General features: G+C 42.9%; 1 protein-coding gene across 1 annotated transcript in view; it reads right to left on the bottom strand.

Annotated features, from left to right (window-relative positions):
* Positions 1–12,846: 12,846 nt before the first annotated feature.
* Positions 12,847–21,898, bottom strand: part of LOC126101252 (radial spoke head protein 3 homolog) — a 361,559-nt gene continuing 352,507 nt past the window's right edge. Inside the window, exons 9-10 of the mRNA XM_049911940.1 lie at positions 20,629–20,891; positions 12,847–13,027 (exon numbers count right to left, since the gene is read on the bottom strand). Coding sequence (XP_049767897.1) covers positions 12,989–13,027; positions 20,629–20,891 — 302 coding nt within the window. The 3' untranslated portion in view covers positions 12,847–12,988. The remainder of the gene's footprint in view (positions 13,028–20,628; positions 20,892–21,898) is intronic.

Below are 21,898 nucleotides of genomic sequence, written 5' to 3'. Positions count from 1 at the left end.
AACGCCTATAAATGACAAATGTCTGGCGCAGTTGTTAGATCGGTTACTCGTGCTAAAATGACAGGTTACCAATATTTAACTGAGTTCGAAAGTGGTGTTATGGTCGGCGCACGACTGATGGGACACAGCATCTACGAGGTAGCGGTGAAGTGGGGATTATCCCGTACGACCATTTCACGAGTGTACCGCGAATATCAGGAATCCGGTAAACCATCAGATCTCCGACATCGCTGCGGCCGGAAAAGGACCCTGCAAGTAAGGGACTAACGACGACTGAAGAGAATGGTTCAACCTGACAGAAGTGCAACCCTTCGGCAAATTGCTACAGATTTCAGTGCTGGGCCATCAAAAAGTGTCAGCGTGCGAACCATTCAACGAAACACCAAAGATATGGGCTTTCGGAGCGGAAGTACCCCTCGTGACTCCCTTGATGACTGCACGACACCAAGCCTTACGCCTCGGTTGGTCCCGTCACACCGACATTGGACTGTTGGTGGCTGAAAACATGTTGCCTTGTTGGACGAGTCTCGTTTCAAATTGTGTCTAGCGGCTGGACGTGCATGGGTATGGAGACAACCTCGTAAGTCCTGCATGTCAGCAGGTGACCGTTCAAGCTGGTGGAGGCTCTGTAATGGTGTGAGGCGTGTGCAGTTGGAGTGATACGGGACCCCTGATAACTCTACGTACGTAAGCATCTTGTCTGATCACCTGCATTCATTCGTGTCCATTGTGCATTCCGACGGACTTGGACAATTTCAGCAGGTCAATACGACACCCCGCACTGCCAGAATTCCTACAGTGTGGCTCCAGGAACACTATTCTGAGATTAAACACTCGCGCTGGCCACCAACCTCCCCAGACATGAACATTATTGAACACATCTGGGATGCCTCGCAAAGTGCTGTTCAGAAGAGATCTGCACCCCGTCGTATTCTTACGGATTTATGGACAGCCCTGTCAGTTCCCCCCCCCCCCCCCTCACCCCCAGCACTACTTCAGAAGTTAGTCGAGTCCATGCCATGTCATGATGCTGCGGCACTTTTGCGAGCTCTCGTTGGCCCTACACGATATTAGGCATTTTATTTGGCTCTTTAGTGTATTACATTTTAAAGCTCTGCGTATGGACAAATCATAATACACGTTGTCCTTCAGTGTCTCCTTAAAGTAACGCAACTCAAGTTACAAGCTCTTGTTGTCACTGATACGGAAGACACTTGAAGACAGTGTGGTGAACACTGCTTGCTTCTGGGCTAGGTTGTGGTGCACAGTGGCATCTAAATACCTGTTTGTGTACGTAGGATTTCTATATAGTCTGTGTCCTAGCGTACTGTCAGATATTCTATAGACAAACACATTTAAGAAATGGACCGATCTCACTCTGTGGCTCCAAGGTGAAGTTGATTTTAGGATGAATATCATTTAAGAAATGGTGGAATATATGAAGCTGTCCTATACTATGTGGTAATGTAGCAAATACGCCATCCACATAACAGAGGTAACAAGAAGTGCATTACTTAATGCCTGTTGTTCAAAATACTTCATAAAAATGGTAGCTGCTACTAGCGACAAATGTGAACTCATAACAAGACCGTAAGACTGTTTATAGACCCTCCTTTATACTTAAAATAGCTCGATTATAGACATAATTTGATTATGTTACACACGTCCTGATAATTTTTTTCTCCTATGATCTTCACAGTATCTGCTATTGTAATATTAAAAAATAAATATTTCACATTGAAGCTTACAGTATTGTTGGCTGCGGATGTATTCATTGTGTATAATATTACTAACAAAGATGTAGCATCTTCGTCGAAAGTACTTGTTGTTTCAGCTAGATGTCCCAGTTTCACTGATAAATGACTTGTCTAAAAGTCAACTGGAGTGTTAATTTCGTTAACACTTTTTAGTTCTGAGCACACAAGGAGCACATTAAGATACCTAGAACAATAGTGTCTCCCGCCAAATACGAGGGCCTGGTGAGAAATTTCGCCTGAAGCTATGCAGCCAACATTACATAGCTGTCGTGCATTTTCTTCAAGACCAGGGCTTCCCAACCTGTGGTCCGCGGACCCCTTAGGGGTCCGCCGGCTCTTTCTAGGGGGTTCGCGGCCACCTTTCGCCTAATCGTGTAAAATAATGAGTAAAATTATTGAATAAAAATGTGAAAATCCAATTCATCACTATTTTTTTTCTGTGTGAAAAACGTGTACTTTTACTTCAGGTTGTATCCCCAAGCGGCCTTTGCGGTGCCTAAGTGAGAACGCACACACAGTTGAGTACCGGGGAGTGCGGCTTCTCTGATCGACTGTTTCCCAACAATACAGGGGTCGTTTGTGCCCCGGCTCACGGCGCTAGATGCGCTGAAACGTTTTACGCATGCGCGGAGCGAGCTTTGTCGACCAATCACAGCGCTCGCTGGCACATATGCGGCCCCAGGCATCATTACATGTTAAACTTGCTTTGTCAGTGCACTACCTATTTCTCAAGTCGATTTTTGACCAGTTTATTACTTCTAACATGGATCGGAGGCTGAAGTCAGGATCATTGAAGAAGGGTGCAGTTTCTCCATCGCCTTCACAACAAGGGAAGTTTCCAGTTGAAATGAATGAGGAGGGAGGACGACCAAAGGAAGACTTTACAAACATTTGAATATTTTTCTTCGGATTTCACGAAAAACCACACAAACACAAACACACACACACACACACACACACAAATCTGTTGCGAACTATGCATGCTCCTTACACAACAGTTGCCAAATAGTGGAAGTGAACAGACCATAAGCGGCAGCTTGTCAACACCGAACAGTTTGGACGTGACGTTGATTGATCTTGGAGGAAGACAGCTCCATCGTGTGAAATTTCAATTACCAAGTAATTTTAATCAGGCTACAGTGTTTTGAACAAACTGAGTAAATCCACTAGTAAGTGTCTGGATACAGTGGGAATTCAAATTGGATCGTTAATTTCAAGTTGTTTTCATTCATCTCTAAACCAAAGACTATTGATACTTCGGGGGGAGGGGGGGGGGGTCATTGGGAACATGGCACTTGCATTAAGAAGCTTTCAGTTCCCATTGGTTTCGCTCTGAAATTTAAAGTTACTGTGTTCTTGACTGACTAGAGGTCCGCCATGGATTTTCGACTGAAGAAGGGGTCCGCCAGATGAAAAGGTTGGGAAGCCCTGTTCAAGACAATTCTCAGCCACATTCTGCAGGGGCAATGAAGGTACTCCTGCATCGTTTTCAATTGGAAATGTTTGATTGCCCACAATACAGCCCGTAATTGTCTCCCTCTGAGTTTCATCTCTACTCTCATGAACAGCTGGCTATGAAGACAACATTTTGGCACAGACAGCGAACTGTAGGCCAGCGTAGAGAACTGGCGGAAAGCACTGGCAGCTGCCTTCTAAAACGAGGGTATTGGAAAGTTGGTACAACGCTACGACAAACGTCTAAGTCGGATCGGCGACTATGGTGATAAGAAGCTGGAAGTTGTAGCTAAATGTTGGAAGTAAACCGATTTTGATTTTCACTGTGGTTTCCATTTCGCAACCTATCGTTCCTTGCTTTCCGAATAGCCCTCGTTTATCATCGGGAGACTATATATTATGGGCATTAGACATTTACTTTCTGAAGTTTGATAATAGATTTTTCAGTTTTCTCACAATTCTATTCATGGAATAACTTTTTGACTGCTGCTACATTGGATCAGCCAAAAGTTTTTCCATTTTCTTGTGGAATTCACAGCGTCCATAGCACCTATGGAATTTTCATTATCCGCTTTGGTGACCACACGCTTTTGTTTCTCTTGAGATCATTAAAAACTTTCCTTTCCTGCTCCCATGCATTGCTTTTCAGGGGTTTCGTTTTTCTGCAGGATTCTCGAAACGTTTTATCTTATGTATTCGGTTCGACCCTGCGGGAGAGAGAGAGAGAGAGAGAAAGATTTTTCGACGCTACTGACAATTTCTACAAAGACAATTCTTTATGACGTACTTGCGAAACTGAGATTTTAGCCCAGTGATGGGATGGAATGGTATCTTCATCGAGCTCCTCTGAAGAAACCTCAACACACTCATTTTTCATTCAGAATGGTGTTTTTTTATGCACTTTTTTCTTCAATATCTCGAACTTTTCTTTTTGCGTCATTGGACTGAAACCTGTTAACCTTGCAGCGTGACTACGTAATTCTGTCCGCTTTATCCTACTCTTATCGCGAGAGAAAGTTATCTAAGCTCCGTTTTGATTCCTTTGCATTTTCCACTAATGACAATTCCCTCATCTCAACACGATATCTTCAAACAATAGACGGAGAAATTTTACCCTGTAGCTCCTCTTCTTTAGAACAAGCGCAGGAAAATTCCCTTTTATACGAGGGTTGGAACTTTAATGGTGGCAAATACTTATTTAAAGCTCGCACAAAATAGATACGTGTTCCAAAGTTTTACTGACCTTCAAAGTAGTCACCAGCATTGTGTATAACCCGTTGCCAGCGACACGGAAGTAGTAGGATACTCTTAGCCGCTACGTTCGCAGGTTCGAATCCTGCCTCGGACATGGATGTGTGTGATGTCCTTAGGTTAGTTAGGTTTAAGTAGTTCTAAGTTCTAGGGACTGATGACCTCAGATGTTAAGTCCCATAGTGCTCAGAGCCATTTGAACCATTTGATACTCTTAGCAGTGCCAGTTGTGTTGACAGTTCGAGCGGCGCGGTCTATTGCCCGGCGAATTTTTAGCACTTCTGAAGCGAATGCCGTGAAGTGTTTTCTTCAGTTTAGAAATGTAGTTGAACTCACGAGAGCTTAAGTCAGGGGGGTTTAGTAGGTGGTGTAAGTAGGCTGTTTAGGTTTTTCTTATTGGTAATGCCACATAGCGCTCTGTACGAAAATCACTGGCTGTGCTGTGTGCAGTCTGTGGCTAGTTTGCATTGTTGTCTGCCATTGTAGGGTTGGGCAGCTGGATGTTAACAGCGCGTAGCGTTGCTCAGTTGGAGGTGAGAGTGTGAAAAATTATTAACAAATATGTATTGGCCAGTGCCTAAAACAATTTGTAAAATTTTTTGCGGGGAACATGGGGGCAACGTAAGTAGGCTGTTTAGGTTTTCTTATTGGTAATGCCACGTAGCGCTTTGTATGAAAATCACTGGCTGTGCTGTGTGCAGTCTGTGACTAGTTTGATTTGTTGCCTGCCATTGTAGTGCCATGGTAAGGCAGAGATTTAGGAACCAGGTTTTAAATTGTAAGACATTTCCAGGGGCAGATGTGGACTCTGACCACAATCTATTGGTTATGACCTGTAGATTAAAACTGAAGAAACTGCAAAAAGGTGGAAAGTTAAGGAGATGGGACCTGGATAAACTGAAAGAACCAGAGGTTGTACAGAGTTTCAGGGAGAGCATAAGGGAACAATTGACAGGAATGGGGGAAAGAAATACAGTAGAAGAAGAATGGGTAGCTTTGAGGGATGAAGTAGTAAAGGCAGCAGAGGATCAAGTAGGTAAAAAGACGAGGGCTAGTAGAAATCCTTGGGTAAAAGAAGAAATATTGAATTTAATTGATGAAAGGAGAAAATATAAAAATGCAGTAAATGAAGCAGGCAAAAAGGAATACAAACGTCTCAAAAATGAGATCGACAGGAAGTGCAAAATGGCTAAGCAGGGATGGCTAGAGGACAAATGTAAGGATGTAGAGGCTTATCTCCCTAGGGGTAAGATAGATACTGCCTACAGGAAAATTAAAGAGACCTTTGGAGATAAGAGAACCACTTGTATGAACATCAAGAGCTCAGATGGAAACCCAGTTCTAAGCAAAGAAGGGAAAGCAGAAAGGTGGAAGGAGTATATAGAGGGTCTATACAAGGGCGATGTACTTGAGGACAGTATTATGGAAAAGGAAGAGGATATAGATGAAGATGAAATGGGAGATACGATACTGCGTGAAGAGTTTGACAGAGCACTGAAAGACCTGAGTCGAAACAAGGCCCCCGGAGTAGACAACATTCCATTGGAACTACTGACGGCCTTGGGAGAGCCAGTCCTGACAAAACTCTTCCATCTGGTGAGCAAGATGTATGAAACAGGCGAAATACCCTCAGACTTCAAGAAGAATATGATAATTCCAATCCCAAAGAAAGCAGGTGCCGACAGATGTGAAAATTACCGAACAATCAGTTTAATAAGCCACAGCTGCAAAATACTAACACGAATTCTTTACAGACGAATGGAAAAAGTGGTACAAGCTGACCTCGGGGAAGATCAGTTTGGATTCCGTAGAAATACTGGAACACGTGAGGCAATACTGACCTTACGACTTATCTTAGAAGAAAGATTAAGGAAAGGCAAACCTACGTTTCTAGCATTTGTAGACTTAGAGAAAGCTTTTGACAATGTTGACTGGAATACTCTCTTTCAAATTCTAAAGGTGGCAGGGGTAAAATACAGGGAGCGAAAGGCTATTTACAATTTGTACAGAAACCAGATGGCAGTTATAAGAGTCGAGGGACATGAAAGGGAAGCAGCGGTTGGGAAGGGAGTAAGACAGGGTTGTAGCCTCTCCCCGATGTTATTCAATCTGTATATTGAGCAAGCAGTAAAGGAAACAAAAGAAAAATTCGGAGTAGGTATTAAAATCCATGGAGAAGAAATAAAAACTTTGAGGTTCGCCGATGACATTGTAATTATGTCAGAGACAGCAAAGGACTTGGAAGAGCAGTTGAACGGAATGGATGGTATCTTGAAGGGAGGATATAAAATGAACATCAACAAAAGCAAAACGAGGATAATGGAATGTAGTCGAATTAAGTCGGGTGATGCTGAGGGAATTAGAGAGTTTTGTTATTTGGGGAGCAAAATAACTGATGATGGTCGAAGTAGAGAGGATATAAAATGTAGACTGGCAATGGCAAGGAAAGCGTTTATGAAGAAGAGAAATTTGCTAACATCGACTATAGATTTAAGTGTCAGGAAGTCATTTCTGAAAGTATTTGTATGGAGTGTAGCCATGTATGGAAGTGAAACATGGACGGTAAATAGTTTGGACAAGAAGAGAATAGAAGCTTTTGAAATGTGGTGCTACAGAAGAATGCTGAAGATTAGATGGGTAGATCACATAACTAATGAGGAAGTATTGAATAGGATTGGGGAGAAGAGAAGTTTGTGGCACAAATTGACCAGAAGAAGGGATCGGTTGGTAGGACATGTTCTGAGGCATCAAGGGATCACCAATTTAGTATTGGAGGGCAGCGTGGAGGGTAAAAATCGTAGGGGGAGACCAAGAGATGAATACACTAAGCAGATTCTGAAGGATGTAGGTTGCAGTAGGTACTAGGAGATGAAGAAGCTTGCACAGGATAGAGTAGCATGGAGAGCTGCATCAAATCAGTGTCAGGACTGAAGACCACAACAACAACAACATTGGAGTGTTGGGCAGCTGGATGTTAACAGCGCGTAGCGTTGCTCAGTTGGGGGTGAGTAGCCAGCAGTGGTGGATGTGGGGAAGTGAGATGGCGGATTTTTGAGAATGGATAATCTGGAGGTGTGTCCATCAGAAACAGTACATTTGTAAGAATGGATGTCGTGAACTGCTATATTTATTATGACTATTAAGGTAAATACATTGTTTGTTCTCTATTAAAATCTTTCATTTGCTAACTATGCCTATCAGTAGTTAGTGCCTTCCGTACTTTGAATCTTTTATTTAGCTGGCAGTAGTGGCGCTCGCTGTATTGCAGTAGTTCGAGTAACGAAGATTTTTGTGAGGTAGGTGATTTGTGAAAGATATAGGTTAATGTTAGTCAGGGCCATCCTTTTGTAGGGATTATTGAAAGTCAGATTGCGTTGCGCTAAAAATATTGTGTGTCAATTTAAGCACAGTCATGTATAATTTTTCTAAGGGGACGTTTCAGTGGTATAGCACTTAGCAGCCCCATCAGTCAAACAAATCAGTAACCACTTGCACTGTACGTGCTTGAGCATTGTCCAGCAAAATGATTTTCAGATCCTGCAGAAAGTGTCATCACGTCTGTCTCTTAGCTGGTCGTAGGTTGTGTTCCAAAAATGAACAGCATAGAGACAGAAGTGATTACAATTTCTGCAGGACCTGACCAAGCCGATGACTAGTTTGAAGGTCAGTAAAACTTCAAAACACGTATCTGTTTTGTACGAGCTGTAAATAAATAGTTGCCACTATTAAAGTTCCAACCCTCGTAAGGGAACGCGACACCAGTCTCTGCCGGTGTTCAGCTTATCGGGACCCCAGAAGATCCTAATGAAGATACAACAGAGGGGTCGATACCTCGACTGTATGAATGTATTTGAAGAGGAAACATTTACTTTACGAGTTTCTGTGACAATGTTCTTCAGTAACTAGAGTTAAACCAACAGAAATTTCTCTGATTCAGTCTTAAACTCTACAACAACAACCGCAACACATTTAATATGCTCTGGCAGGTTGGAAACCTATGTATTTGACTTTTCTGATCTAATGTTACACTCTTGCAGTCTTCATAGGGGTTGTAAAGACGGCAAGTCCTTTAATTCCGCCATTCTTCCACTCGTATTTACACTAGTGGCCATTAAAATTGCACACCAAGAAGAAATGCAGATGATAAACGGGTATTCATTGGACAAATATTATATTATTATTATTATACTAGAACTGACATGTGATTACATTTTCACACAATTTGGGTGCATAGATTCTGAGAAATCAGTACTCAGAACAACCACCTCTGGCCGTAATAACGGCCTTGATACGCCTGGGCATTGAGTCAAACAGATCTTGGATGGCGTGTGAATGTACAGTTGCCCATGAAGCTTCAACACGATACCACAGTAAATCAAGAGTAGTGACTGGCATATTGTGACGAGCCAGTTGCTCGGCCACCATTGAACAGACGTTTTCAATTGGTGAAAGATCAGGAGAATGTGCTGGCCAGGGCAGTAGCCGAACATTTTCTGTATCAAGAAAGGCCCGTACAGGACCTGCAACATGCGGTCGTGCGTTATCCTGCTGAAATGTAGGGTTTCTCAGGGATCGAATGAAGGGTAGAGCCACGGGTCGTAATACATCTGAAATGTAGCGTCCACTGTTCAAAGTGCCGTCAACGCGAACAAGAGGTGACGCTAGTATGGCGATGACGAATACACGTTTCCAATGTGCGTTCTCCGCGATGACGCCAAACACGGATGCGACCGTCATGATGCTGTAAACAGAACCTCGATTCATCCGAAAAATTGACGCTTTGCCACTCGTGCACCCAGGTTCGTCGTTGAGTACACCGTCGCAGGCGCCTCTGTCTGTGATGCAGCGTCAAGGGTAACCGCAGACATGGTCTCCGAGCTGATAGTCCATGCTGCTGCCAACGTCGTCGAACTGTTGGTGCAGATGGTTGTTGTCTTGTAAACGTCATCTGTTGACTCAGGGATGGAGATGTGGCTGCACGATCCGTTACAGCCATGCGGATAAGATGCCTGTCATCTCCACTGCTAGTGATACAAGGCCGTTGGGATCCAGCACGGCTTTCTGTATTACCCTCCTGAACCCACCGATTCCATATTCTGCTAACAGCCATTGGATCTCGACCAACGCGAGCAGCAATGTCTCGATACCATAAACCGCAATCGCGATAGGCTACAATCCGACCTGAATCAAAGTGATTTCTCCTCCTTACATCACAACAACGTTTTACCAGGCAACGGTGGTCAACTGCTGTTTGTGTATGAGAAACCGGTTGGAAACTTTCCTCATGTCAGCACGTTGTAGGTGTCGCTACCGGCGCCAACCTTGTGTGAATGCTCTGAAAAGCTAATCATTTGCATATGACAGCATCTTCTTCCTGTCGGTTTGTAGCACGTCATCTTCGTGGTGTGGCAATTTTAATGGCCAATAGTGTATTAAATCGAATAAATAATTACAAGGTCTATGGCCATACATACATACAAGGTAAATACATTGTTTGTTCTCTATCAAAATCTTTCATTTGCTGACTATGCCTATCAGTAGTTAGTGCCGCCTTCCGTAGTTAGAATCTTTTATTTCGCTGGCAGTATTGGCGCTCGGTGTATTGCTGTAGTTCGAGTAGCGAAGATTTTTGTGAGGTAAGTGATTCATGAAAGGTATAGGTTATTGTTAGTCAGGGCCATTCTTTTGTAGGGATTATTGAAAGTCAGATTGCGTTGCGTTAAAAATATTGTGTCAGTTTATTGTTGATCATAATAAGTAAAGAGAGAAATGTCTGAGCACGTTCAGTTTTGCTCAGTTGTTTGAAAAGCAAATAATGTAAGAGGTTTACCAGCACAGTAATTTATAATTTTCCAAAAGTGGATGTTTCAACGGGGATGCAGTCCGTGACATAAGAAAACATAACAGTGGATGACTCTTCAATGCGTCGACGTGTTAGAATTAGAGGAATAGTTTCTCTCCCATCTTATGGTGGGAGGCTGTATGCAACACCGACTGATATGAATTAGTGTTTAGCCACCATCCTTCGTTCAGATTTGTCAAATGTCTATCAGGACATGTCAGTTTACGAGTATGAGGAAGAATAGAATCAATGTGTTATGTTGATCTACCTTCCATTTAAATCATGTCTTTTAGAAATAACTCTGCCGCTATACTGAATTCTATCTGTTACTCAAGATGACAAGATCCCTTGATCACCTTTATTAATTTTAGTTATTTATGTGGGAATAATAGGAGTAGCCTTGGAATAAAAATACAATTTGTTCTACATGTGGCCACATTTCTTGTCGTTTGCACTTAAAAACTACTGCATATCATGTTCACTGTAGTGTTAGTGAATGGGTGGTTCTGTATCTTAGAGACATTGAGAGGCACACGTTCATTAGAGGTACCCACGTAACTGCACACCAGATGAACATTTTGCAATTGTTTCCAATCTGTGGAGCATAAAATTGAAGAATGGAGATATAAAAGAATTCTAAGAGCCATTTTTTCACAAAACGTGTTTTTAATGCTATTATGTTCTCAGTACTCTGTTGCATCTTCATAGACTAGTTCCAACTGTCAAATCAAGGCAAAAATCTTTTTAACATTCATTACAAGATGGCTCGTGGTATTTATCCCATACAGTTCTTCCCACTGGACTTCCAAGAGCTCAATATCTGACTGTTTTAGTTGCTGTACAGTTTACGTGCAAAGCGACGCGCTTTTAAGTTTTCTTTGCATCAATAAAACTTCTTTATAATGGAAGGACAAAATCTGAGTTTTAAAAAATAGTAAGAATGATTAGAACCGTGAAGAGACAAAATGATGTGTGTCTGTAAAATATTATGAAAAGCCATTTCTACCTGAACTGCACAGGGAGTTTTATAAGTATCCTTAACTATCTGTTATCACGAATGGAGTTGTAAGAAACATCAGTGCAATAAAATAAATTTAATTTAATTTTGTTATTCTCTTGTAAAAAACAATGATATGAGAAGTTGTTTCTGTTGACTACAGTTGTACTAGTTAAAACATCACTGGTGTATTTCTGTGCATGTATTATCACAAATGAATCATAGAGCCTCAGTAGTACTGACACTTGTAACAAAATTTTTTTTATCGATACTAGGAACCAGTCAGTTCCCTGGTATGCCACCTAGGATGTTCTTAATAAATTGTTTATTTTCGAGTTGGGATTATTAAATTTTGCTGTAATGGAGTGGGCAATATAATTCTGTGGTCTCAGATTATCTCCTCAACTTCTGGATAGAAGTGAGCAATGTACAAAAAGAGAGACATTGTCCTAACAAATATGAGATTTGTCCCTTACAATGTTTTACTATTTCCACTCTTCATATATATTTTATAATTTTTTCAACAAAATGAAATACCGGTAAAAACAAAGGGCATTAATGAATATATTAGTCGAGGAATAATTGTCAAAATAACATCTATTTTGAACAATATTCTTCAGGATGTTCCAGAATTAATACCAGATACAATTCGTTATACACTTCTATATTCTGAATTGTTATTATCCCCGCAAATCGAGTTCACAAAAATTATTCTTTAATTTACTATAGAATGGGAATAAGTATAACAAACTAAGTTCTTCAATTTTAAGTAATAGGTTAACTACGACACTTCATTACATCAAGGATGTGCACATTCCAGATGTCATCAAAATCAACACTGATTAGTACACTTCGTACTTTGAATAAACTTTGTCACAAGTTAAGGGGTTCTGTAACATCTGTTGATGCCTTCAAACATTACAATTGTTGTTCTTTTTTAAATGATAAGGCTCAACTTATTTTTAATTTTCATGCTTGCATCGACTGTGAACAGATTACACCTCCCGATAAGATCATTTAAGATTATAAGTAACAGAAAGAACATAGAACAGAACTCCATTGTGGACCTCGCTGATTGATTCAAATGCTGAGTGCCTATTGCTAACAAAATATATGTGAAAATGTTACACGAGGCTTTTTGTCATAGAAGTGAGATAGAAACAATCAAACTGCTGTGTCTTGTACTACATAACATTTTGACTTCACCATCATGATATCATGGTTTTACACAAACAAAAGCATTAGCCAAGTCACAAAATAATCAAAATAGTTATAAAATCTGATTTATTGAATCTAGTAAATATATCCTGTTCAGATGATAGTCTTACTTGAAATCCATATTGTTTGCTACTAAGAAAGATTGTCTGTACTAGGTATTTATGAATTCTATTGCAAAATATCTTTTTGTAAAAGTTTTAAAACTGCTAACATTATTTCAGCTGATCTTTATTTTAACGACAGAGGACATGAGTCGATAAAACGATTGTATTGAATAAATTATCTGAAATGACATTAACAGGGCAAAAATTTGTGTTGTACATCTCTGCTTGCACTCTCCGAACGATGGCATTTTTTTCCGGTAATTTGGCGGAGCGGTGTGTCGAAATGGTTCGCCTGTCGTCCGTTGGCAGCGCTGTGGCGGTCCAGAGGCAGTAGCGCCAAGGGCCGCGGTGGAGATGCTGAGAACTAAGACGACGCTCCGGACTCTTCTTCGTCTGCTGCCTCCTACAACGTTAAAGTACCAGTTTCAGAAACGAGACACTTTGGAATCCTGCAGAGGCGGTAAAATTACATCGTTTTAACAAGGGCACACAACGCTGGTAAAAAAAAGTTCTACACCAGAAAGGATTCCAAATAACGAAATTCTTCTTATTGTGCGTTCACATGGAGTAGGAAGTGATTTGGAAGTACACAACGTGCAAAAAGTAATACCCAGAGCTGCTGCCTCTGGCAACAACAACGGCTTGAACCATGTAGGGCAACAAGTCGAATTAAGATTGGATGACAGATACGGATATGTCATTTCATATTGGTTCAACTCTATCCAATAGTTGTTGATTGATAGTGGCGTATCAGCGTATGTGTAACCCATGAGCAGATGTTTCCAGTGGGAGAGAGATCTGTATGTGACCTTGTGGTATCATATTGGAACGGAACGGCATGAAGGCCTCGAAAATAGAGTCCATCCACAAGCCTTGAAGTGTCACATTTCCGGTTATTCCAGGGCAGCCAAGTATTCCATTCATAGTGCTCAGCCAGGTGCACACTTGCCCCACCACCACACCACCAGACCACGCTGTTTGAGTGGGAGGAAGGGGAAGAGAGGGAAACTGCGAATACACCCTATTTAGATGGCAATGTAGTCTCACTGCATATGTCTTAGTTTCATATTTCGTATTTCTCAGGAGCACAGATCACAAACGAAACAAATTTAGTTATTTTTTTGAGTGTTGAAGACATATTACATTTTTTATCTGGTACAGTATGTTGGCTTGTGAACAGTTACAGTTTCACACATTTTTGCACTCAGGTTGTCACATAATCATGACTTTATTAGTTTAATGCGGGGTGCACTCAGCCCTTGTGAGGCAAACTGAGGAGCTGCTTGATTGAGAGGTAGCGGCTCTGGTCTCGTAAACTGACATACGGCCGGGAGAGCAGTATGATGACCTCATCCCACTCCATATCCGCATCTAGTGTCGCCTGTGGTCTGAGGATGACACGGCGGCCGGTCGGTACTGTTGGGTCTTCCAAGGTCTGTTCGGACGGAGTTTAGTTTGGTTTTTATTAGTTTAATAATCGAATATCTTTCATACATATACTATCTTGATCAAAATATTTGGCACTTTTGCAATCATGATGATGTGGAAACTCTACGTGAGAAAAACAATATAGACATTATGGATAATTTTAATGTGGAAATACATTAGAGAACAGAGAGTCACATCTGTACATGCGCATGGGTACATTCAACTTAAATCGCAAATGGTCTTGAAAACAGCTCGAAAACATATGTAAGATTGGCAATGTCCTCAAAATGTTCAGAATACTATCCTTGCGACTCTTTCAGGACCACAATAAATTCCTCAAGCCTCGTATTTTCCTTAACAACAACTAACTTATGGAACTGGACTGTGTTTGCCAGAAATTGTCCCTACTATAATCCGATTTTCATTTTACAGAGATTCCCAACAAATCATAAATAAGTTGTTGGAATGTCTTACTGTGGACTGTGTGCTCTTGCGGTGGCAGTATTTTGCACCATTCCTAATGTCTGTAAAACAACGCCCACTCATAATCTGAGTAGAAGACTGAAATGAACTGTTGGCTATTAAAATTGTAAAATCAGGAAAGACAGCAAATAAACGAATTTAACTCGTTGTGCACATACAGTATAGCAGGAAGAATACATGCATAAATTTGAACGTGATTTGCAAGTCTTACTGAGCTTGGATGACACGCATGGTTACATCATTCCATGTTGCATCGACTGTGTGCCAGAGATAATCAGTCGAATTGCCTGGCGAGTGGGTGTGAGATTTGGAGAACGTGACATCCAGGGCAACTTTTAGCTCACGTAGCAAAGGCAAGATGTGGTTTTGCGTTACCTTGTTGAAACACTACAACACGGCCAAAGGATTTAACACGTGTCTATGAGTAGCGTCTTTGATTAGTAATAAAAACGTTCTCGGTCCCGGGCTCGAACCACGCCACCGCTTAGATTTTGATTCAAAATGATCAGCACTGGCGGTCGAAGACTTCCGGCAAAAGAAGTCACCCTCATTCTGCCAACGACCTTGTCAAAGAAGGCGGAGGAGCGAATATAGGTTCAGGGGACTCTCTTGTTTTCGGGGTGAGAAACTGCTCTAAAGGTGGACGAATCGGCAATAATCAACGGCATGAGTATGCAGAAGGCAATGGAAACCACAGCATTAAAGACATATGATTTGTATAAACAGGACATGGGGCCTGTAACTGAAAAAGTGTCATGACGATCTCTCCATTGGCAAAAAATTCGAGAATAGTCCCCCGTTCGGATCTCCGGGAGGGAACTGTCAAGCGAGAGGTGACCATGAGAAAAAGACTGAATAACCAACGAACGGATAACGTTCTAGAGTGTGGATGAGGAGAGAGAGAAAGTATATGAGGATAGTGAGTGAGCAATTCAGTACGCATTTGAATTTCGAGAAAACATCGTCCACATAGTTCCCACGACTAACAAATGAGAAGTCCGAGAACTATTGCATAATTAGATTAAAAGCTCATGCATCCAAGTTGCTGACATGAATAATATACAGAATAATGGAAAACAAAATTGAGGATGTGTTACGCTTTGGGGAAAGTAAAGGCACCAGAGAGGCAAATCTGACCTTGCGGTTGATAATTGAAGCAAGACTAAAGAAAAATAAAGACAAGTTCATAGGATGTAGGTGGACTCTTATACAGAAGATTACAGCAACCAGTCACTTTTTATAATGCTATTTACTTACTTAAATTACGCCGTTACCGGCCGCTACCAACACCTTCAGACGGCTAGTTCATGTTTTATATTACATTTTAAGTTTGGTTCCCAATCTGACGAAACTTCCTTCGGGTGGTGATCCCCTAAAACCGAAGCATGATGTGAGACAGCTTCTTTTTAATCATAATTGTCAGATGGTGAAACAAAACTCAAAATGTAATGTAAAACGTGAACCAGATGTCTGAAGATGAACCTATCGGTTCGAAACCGGTAACGGCCATATTTAAGTAAATAAATAGCATTATAAAAAAGTGCCTGGTTGCTGTAATCTTCTGTGTAAGAGTGAAACTATATTTTGTACACAGCCAAGGGCTCAATATGTCAGTTTTTGACAAAATATCAAGTTCATAGGATCTGTCAAACTCTGAAAAAGCGTCAAATGGTACAAGATATTCGAAATTCGAGGAAAATAGGTGTGAGCTACAGGAAGAGATGGGTAATATACAACATGTACAAGAGCCAAGAGGGCATAATAAGAGAAAAAGACCGAGAACGAACTGCTCGGATTAGAAAGAGTGTAAGACAGTGATGTAGACTTTCACCCTTATTGTTCAATTTATATATCGAAGAAACACTAAAATAAGAGAAATGTTCGAGATTGGGATTAAAATTCAAGGTGAAAAGATATCAGTGATAAGATTCGCTGATGCTATTGCTATCCTCAGTGAAAGGGAAGAAGAATTACAGTATCTACTGAATGGAATGAACAGTCTGAGCACAGAATATGGACTGAGAGTAAATCGAAGAAAGACGAAAGTAATGAGAAATAACAGAAGTGAGAACAGCGAGAAACTTAACATCACGCTTGTTGATCATGAAGAAGATGAAGTTAAGGAATTCTACTTCCTAAGCAGCAGAATAACCAATGATGGACGGAGCAAGGAGGACGTATAAGGCAGACTAGTACTGGAAAAAAGGGCATTTCTGGCCAAGAGAAGTCTACTAGTATGATACATAGGCCTTAATTTGGGAGCCTTAATTTGGGGTGCACTGTCAGCACACCTCTCCCTGCTGACATGGTAAGGAAAACTGCAACAACCGTCACCATGCCGGTAGTTTGTCGCGCTCCAGAGGTCGTTGGACAGTCCGAGCAGATACGTATCTCTCTGCAAACAATCTGATTCCCTGACCCCTTGTAAGTGACACGGCTCAACGATCCTGCTTGGTCGAGTGAACAACGTCTCTGTCCTGTCGGGCGCTAGTCGCTTGGGGCCATTGAGATCGTGCTCAATGGCACATGAGATAAGTAATAAAATGTATTCTGAACACAATGTGCCTAGATCAGAAATGTTTGCAACTTACATGTACAATACCTGAATATTTAAGACGAAAATGCTGCATACAAATGAAAGTGTGTATTTATTGAGGTCACTGATGATGCCTCAACACGTTGAGGCGAAATGCGCCTGACACATGGAACTTTGCCTTTATCAGTTCCATACAGACGGTTCTAAGCCAAAACGTGGGCATTAGTACCGCCACGCACCAGAAAGTTGTTTATGTAGAATGATATAACACACGCTCGATAGGTCAACAATCCTGATGCTGTCGCATGTCGATACGTGATGATAGCTGTTTCTATCTGTTACATGAGGCATAACATGACAGTCTCAAAAACAACTAATGTACAAATCTGATTTGTGAATGAGAAATCAGCTGTGCGTAAGTAAAACGCAGTTGCGCTGGCGGTAACGCAGAGATTGGTGAAACAACAGGCAGTTCCAGAGATCGATGACAGGGGGGTTCGGGAAGTGAATAGCTAACGAAAAACAAATACACAGCGCAATACAGTTGTCTTTAGCGAACACAACATACCAGCGAGCAATCAGTCTTAGAAACGCAGTACAGGCAATACCAAGACTGTACTGTTCAACGGTGGATAACAAGAGGCTTCAAATACCAGCGAGAGACTGTCTAGCAAGAACTGGACCGGCCTACACTCGTCAGCGGCGACTGCACTTGACGTGCTGGCCCCGGCGGCGGCGGCGGCGGCGGCGCGCTTCGCTTGGAAACAAGCTGCGGGCGGAATACGTATTCCGAGTATGAAATTACTATCAAATGAATACCCCTAGCTGCATACAGGCGTTGATATAAGTCAACGGGGACATTTCCGAAAGAACAGATACCATCTTCATGTGTATATAGTTAAGGCTCACCGGCCATTTGACCATCTGCTTCTGTGCGAATGCACAAACAGTGTCCGAACTCTTACGGGAATCGTCAAAAAGCCGCGAGTAATGAGTATGATGGGCAGGGGCACTATGAATATAGTGTGGGACAATAAGTTAGGAATGTAGGCCTCACGGGAGGCGTGCCAGAAATAAGTCCCTGCAGTCGCACTATCCTCTGTGTCCTCGGTGGCTCAGGTGGATGGAGGGGTCTGCCATGTAAGCAGGAGACCCCGGGTTGGAGTCCCGGTCGGGGCACACAGTTTAAACTGTCCCCGTTGACTTATATCAACGCCTGTACGCATTTAGGGGTATTCATTTCATCGTAATTTCATTCTAAAATGGTCACCGATGGTGTCTGTTCTTTCGGACATGTCCATAGTTATATATACACTACTGGCCATTAAAATTGCTACACCACGAAGGTGACGTGCGTCCCGAAATTTAACCGACAGGAAGAAGATGCTGTGATATCCAAACGGTTAGCTTTTCAGATCATTCAGACAAGGTTGGCGCCTGTGGCGACACCTACAACGTGCTGGCATGAGCAAAGTTTCCAACCGATTTCTCATACACAGACAGCAGTTGACCGGCGTTGCCCGGTGAAACGTTGTTGTGATGCCTCGTGTAAGGAGGAGAAATGCGTACCACCAAGTTTCCGACTTTGATAAAGGTCGGATTGCAGCTTATCGCGATTCCGGTTTATCGTATCGCGACATTGCTGCTCGCGTTGATCGAGATCCAATGACTGTAAGCAGAATATGGAATCGGTGGGTCCGCAGCTCGTGGTCGTGCGGTAGCGTTCTCGCTTCCCACGCCCGGGTTCCCGGGTTCGATTCCCGGCGGGATCAGGGATTTTCTCTGCCTCGTGATGACTGGGTGTTGTGTGATGTTCTTAGGTTAGTTATATTTAAGTAGTTGTAAGTTCTAGGGGACTGATGACCATAGAAGTTAAGCCCCATAGTGCTCAGAGCCATTTGAACCATTTTTGAATCGGTGGGTTCAGGAGGGTAATACGCAACGCCGTGCTGGATCCCAACGGCCTCGTATCACTAGAAGTCGAGATGAGAGGCATCTTATCCGCATGGCTGTAACGGGTCGTGCAGACACATCTCGTTCCATGAGTCAACAGATGGGGACGTTTGCAAAACAACAGCCATCTGCACGAACAGTCCGACGACGTTTGCAGCAGCATGGACTATCAGCTCGGAGACCATGTCTGCGGTAATCCTTGACGCTGCATCACACACAGGAGCGCCTGCAATGGTGTACCCAACGACGAACCTGGGTGCACGAATGGCAAAACGTCATTTTTGCGGATGAATCCAGGTTCTGCTTACGGCATCATGATGGTCGCATCCGTGTTTGGCGACATCGCTGTGAACGCACATTGGAAACGTGTATTCGTCATCGCCATACTGGCGTATCACCGGCCGTGATGGTATGGGGTGCCATGGGTTACACGTCTCGGTCACCTCTTGTTCGCGTTGACGGCACTTTGAACAGTGGACGTTACATTTCAGATGTGTTACTACCCATGGCTCTACCCTTCATTCGATCCCTGCGAAACCCTACATTTCAGCAGGATAACGCACGACCGCATGTTACAGGGTCTGTACGGCCCTGTCTGGATACAGAAAATGTTCGGCTGCTACCCTGGCCAGCACATTCTCCAGATCTCTCACCAACTGAAAAGGTCTGTTCAATGGTGGCCGAGCAACTGGCTCGTCACAATACGCCAGTCACTACTGTTGATGAACTGTGGTATCGTGTTGAAGCTGCATAGGCAGCTATACCAGTACGCGCCATCCAAGCTCGGTTTGACTCAATGCCCAGGTGTGTCAAGGTCGTTATTACGGCCAGAGGTGGTTGTTCTGGGTACTGACTTCTCAGGATTTATGTACCCAAATTGCATGAAAATGTAATACCATGTCAGTTCTAGTATGATATATTTGTCCTATGAATACCCGTTTATCATCTGCATTTCTTCTGGGTGTAGCAATTTTAATGGCCAGTAGTGTATATTCCGAGTATCTCTGACGTGTTCCCCGTATCGATACTCGGGCTGTGCGGGAAACCCGAATGGGTGTCGATACTAAACTTTTACTCCTACCTACATCGTCTGGTTGTCCTGAAATGAACATGTCCGAAAGAACAGATACCATCTTCATATATATATTCCGAGTATCTCTGACGTGTTCCCCGTGTCGATACTCGGTGTGGGAAATCCAAATGGATGTCGATACTAAACTTTTACTCCTACCTACATCGTCTGGTTGTCCTGAAATGCCAGTCACCTGCATAACGAAGGATGTATTGCACTTTATGGTGTTGCAGTTTTAATGGTTAGGAGTGTACCATTTACAGCCTTCCAACCTTCCTCGTGCAGGTGCATGAAGCGTATCTTACAAGTGTTGCAACTCATTTACTCTGTCCATGACTTCATACTATGCGTGACAGTCATCAATTCCCTGTCTTTCCGTGTTTAGAAATGTGAGCACCAGCTCGACATGCTCCAGTTCTCCCCCATAGTATAAATCCTCCCGAATTCCTCCAGGCCAGCAGGAGGAGGCTACGTGCCTGCTCCTCCCTGCCAGTCTTCTCCTTCGACCCCAGCAGCAGGCCACGCCACGTACCTCTGCTTTGGCCGCCTCCGCCTCGGCCAGCTCCTGCTCCTTCTTGAGCCTGTCGGCGTGCTGCCGCTGGAACTCCTGCTCGTGCTCGTGGCCCTCGAGCCAGCGCTGGTGGCGGTCGCTCTCCACCAGCGCCATGTAGATGTCGCGCCGCGAGCGCACGATGTCGCGCACCAGGTCCGTCAGCACCTGGCGCGAAGCCACCATCTGGTCCATCTCCTGCCGCACCTCGTTCATCAGCCACGGCATGAAGTTCTGCAGCACGTCTGCAACATTACAGCAAGGGGTCACATGTCACGCGACAGATAGGTGTACACAGCTGTAAGTAGGCTGTTTAGGTTTTTATGTTGGTAACGCCACGTAGCGCTCTATATGAAAATCACTGACTGTGCTGTGTGCAGTCTGTGGTTGGTTGGCATTGTTAGAATATTCGCCATTGTAGTGTTGGACAGTTGGATATTAACAGCGCGTAGCGTTGCGCAGTTGGAGGTGAGCCGCCAGCAGTAGTGGATGTGGGGAGTGAGATGGCAGAGTTTTGAGAGCGGCTGATCAGGACATGTGTCCATTAGAGAGAGTAAATTTGTAAGACTGGATGTCATGAACTGCTCTATATATTATGACTTTTGAACACTATTAACGTAAATACATTGTTTGTTCTCTATCAAAATCTTTCATTTGCTAACTATGCCTATCAGTAGTTAGTGCCTTCAGTAGTTTGAATCTTTTATTTAGCTGGCAGTAGTGGCACTCGCTGTGTTGCAGTAGTTCGAGTAACGAAGATTTTTGTGAGGTAAGTGATTTGTGAAAGGTATAGGTTAATGTTAGTCAGGGCCGTTCTTCTGCAGGGTTATTGAAAGTCAGATTGCGTTGCGCTAAAAATATTGTGTGTCAGTTTAGTGTTGATCAAAATAGGTAAAGAGCGAAATGTCTGAGTACGTTCAGTTCTGCTCAGCTGTTTGAAAATCAAATAATGTAAGAGGTTTATCAGCATAGTAATTCATTAATTTTTCTAAGGCGACGTTTCACAGCTACTACAAATTAATAAAACACCAGACTTTAACGTCGTCGACAGCCTGCCGCTGGAACTCCTGCTCGTGTTCGTGGCCTTCGAGCCAGCGCTGGTTGTGGCTCACGTGGTACCGATTTATCCGAGAGAGCGAGCTCCACTGTACACGGAAATAACGTGTGAGCGAATGGACGCATAGCAAGGGAGTAGACGTGACACATTATGTATACAATTCCCACCCTTCTTTCAGTTGGAGCCTGCCTACGT

The sequence above is a fragment of the Schistocerca cancellata genome, chromosome 9, assembly GCF_023864275.1.
Source record: "Schistocerca cancellata isolate TAMUIC-IGC-003103 chromosome 9, iqSchCanc2.1, whole genome shotgun sequence".
Classification (NCBI taxonomy): Eukaryota; Metazoa; Arthropoda; class Insecta; order Orthoptera; family Acrididae; genus Schistocerca; species Schistocerca cancellata.
This window is presented reverse-complemented; position numbering and strand designations above follow the sequence as displayed.